The sequence below is a fragment of the Lissotriton vulgaris genome, chromosome 11, assembly GCF_964263255.1.
Source record: "Lissotriton vulgaris chromosome 11, aLisVul1.2, whole genome shotgun sequence".
NCBI lineage: Eukaryota > Metazoa > Chordata > Amphibia > Caudata > Salamandridae > Lissotriton > Lissotriton vulgaris.
In genome coordinates, this window is record NC_141699.1 from 1083572218 (window position 1) to 1083574051 (window position 1834).

The 1834-nt window shown below is 58.4% G+C and overlaps 1 protein-coding gene across 1 annotated transcript in view; it reads right to left on the reverse strand.

Annotated features, from left to right (window-relative positions):
• B3GNT7 (UDP-GlcNAc:betaGal beta-1,3-N-acetylglucosaminyltransferase 7) overlaps nucleotides 1–1572 on the reverse strand; it is a 53538-nt gene extending 51966 nt beyond the window's left edge. Inside the window, exon 1 of the mRNA XM_086944560.1 lies at nucleotides 1402–1572. Coding sequence (XP_086800686.1) covers nucleotides 1402–1409 — 8 coding nt within the window. The 5' untranslated portion in view covers nucleotides 1410–1572. The remainder of the gene's footprint in view (nucleotides 1–1401) is intronic.
• Between the last annotated feature and the right edge of the window lie 262 nt (nucleotides 1573–1834).

The window sequence follows — 1834 nt, forward strand, 5'->3', positions numbered from 1 at the left end:
AGTGCACACGCTGTGAAATGCACCCCCGCAGGAGGTGAAGCTCACCCCAAAACCACAGCCAGCACCCATCTCTCACCCATGCACTTCCCAAGCCCAACCTGCTTCCTCTGCAAGCTGGAACGCGCCCTGAGGCCTGGCAGGAGGTATAAAGCGCTATAGAAATGGCACCTCACTGTAATTCGGCAAGTTTCCACATCCATTATGATGGTGTTTAATTCCCTTTCACGAGGCGCCCTGCCACCCCTGGGTCCGGTCCGTAATATTTAACTGTGAATTTAAACCGGTTCCTCCCGCGCGGGGCTCTCCAGTCTGGGCGGCAGCCCCCCCCCCCCCCCCCCCCCCCCTCCACCCCGCTCGCATCGGGTCGCTCGGGGAGGACGTGGCTATCCCAAGAGCTCCTCTGTGAATATGGTGCCCCGGACGACTTCCAAGAGCTATATGGACGCAGAGTTGGTGGCGCCGGTCCTTGGTCCCTTCCGACATCCTCAGGGACCCTCGAGACTGGCCTCGGTGGCACCGGGGTCTGCCAGGTATTAGGCCGGTCCGTCTGGATGGGCGGTGGGTGGAACAGAGAAAATCGGACGGTATGGGGTAGAGTCAGTCACACACCGGCCGTGCTGGGACAGTCCGCTGCTCCCAAGAATAGCAGCTATATCCGTAATAGAGCTACATGCGCCTCTGGGCGCTACAACACAAACGTGTTCAAGCGGCGCCGAGACAGCCCGTACAGCAGTGCGCCGCGAAGCTAGGAGATCCGAAACAGCTAAATGAATGACTGTGCATTTGATTCTAAGTCAGTGCTGTGCCGAAGCCCCCTTTCCCGATACTGGTGGTCCGCCACCAGCCCCAGCCAAGATGTATGTACCATGCAAGCTCTGCACACGATCACAGCTTGAGGTGCGTGTCACGCACAGACATGCACAAAAGAGCGTGACTCAGTGCGTCGTGTAACTGCTACACGGATTATACACCTGTTCTGCCATAACATGCTTATCTTTCAAATAAAGTTGGGAAGTGAAATAAAGACGGGGGTAGAGAAGAAACACGAGATCAAAGGGAGACACAGGAAGAGGAACGGAAACACGAGAAGAGAAAGGAAGCAAGGGTGAGCGAAAGCAGGAGATACAGAGAAGAAAGAAGGAAAGAATAGGGAAAGAAATAAAGAAGGGTGCAGAGAAGGAAGAAAGACAGAAAGAAAGAAAGATACATACAAATCACCTTAAAGGAGATATAGAGTGAAGATGAAGTCACTAAAATAAATGCGAAGTCCCAGTCCTGCTGCTCTGTCCCCTCTTCTCACACCTGGCTGGAGAGAGACAGAGTGATGAGAATAGAAGACCTCCAGATCCCCCCAGCCACCCTAAAAAGTCCAGTCCTGGCCAGAGAGGCCCCATCACTCACCACTGCATCCTGCCGGCGGCCTGGGGTCGGGAGCGGGAGCTGCGGTCTGTGGTCTGCACTCTGCCACGGGCGCAACTGAGCCGGACCGAGCCGGGCCAGGGCAGGGAGGGACAGTGGGGAGGGGCGAGCGGACGGGAGGGAGGGCCAGCGGGGCAGAGGAGGGTCAGGAGGCGAGTGAGGGAGGCACGTGCGGCGACCAGGAGGGGCGGCAGAGAGATAGGGATAGTGGGAGGGGACTAGGGGGCATGGGACAGGGCAGGACAGTGGGGAGGGGGCAGGGGGAAGGGCGACGAGGCGAGAGAGAGGCACGTGCGGCGACCAGGAGGGGCGGCAGAGAGATAGTGAGGGTCGGACAGTGGGTGGGACTAGTGGACAGCAGGGAAGGGACAGGGCAGGGGGGACAGTGGGGAGGGGGCTGGAGGAAGGGGCAGAG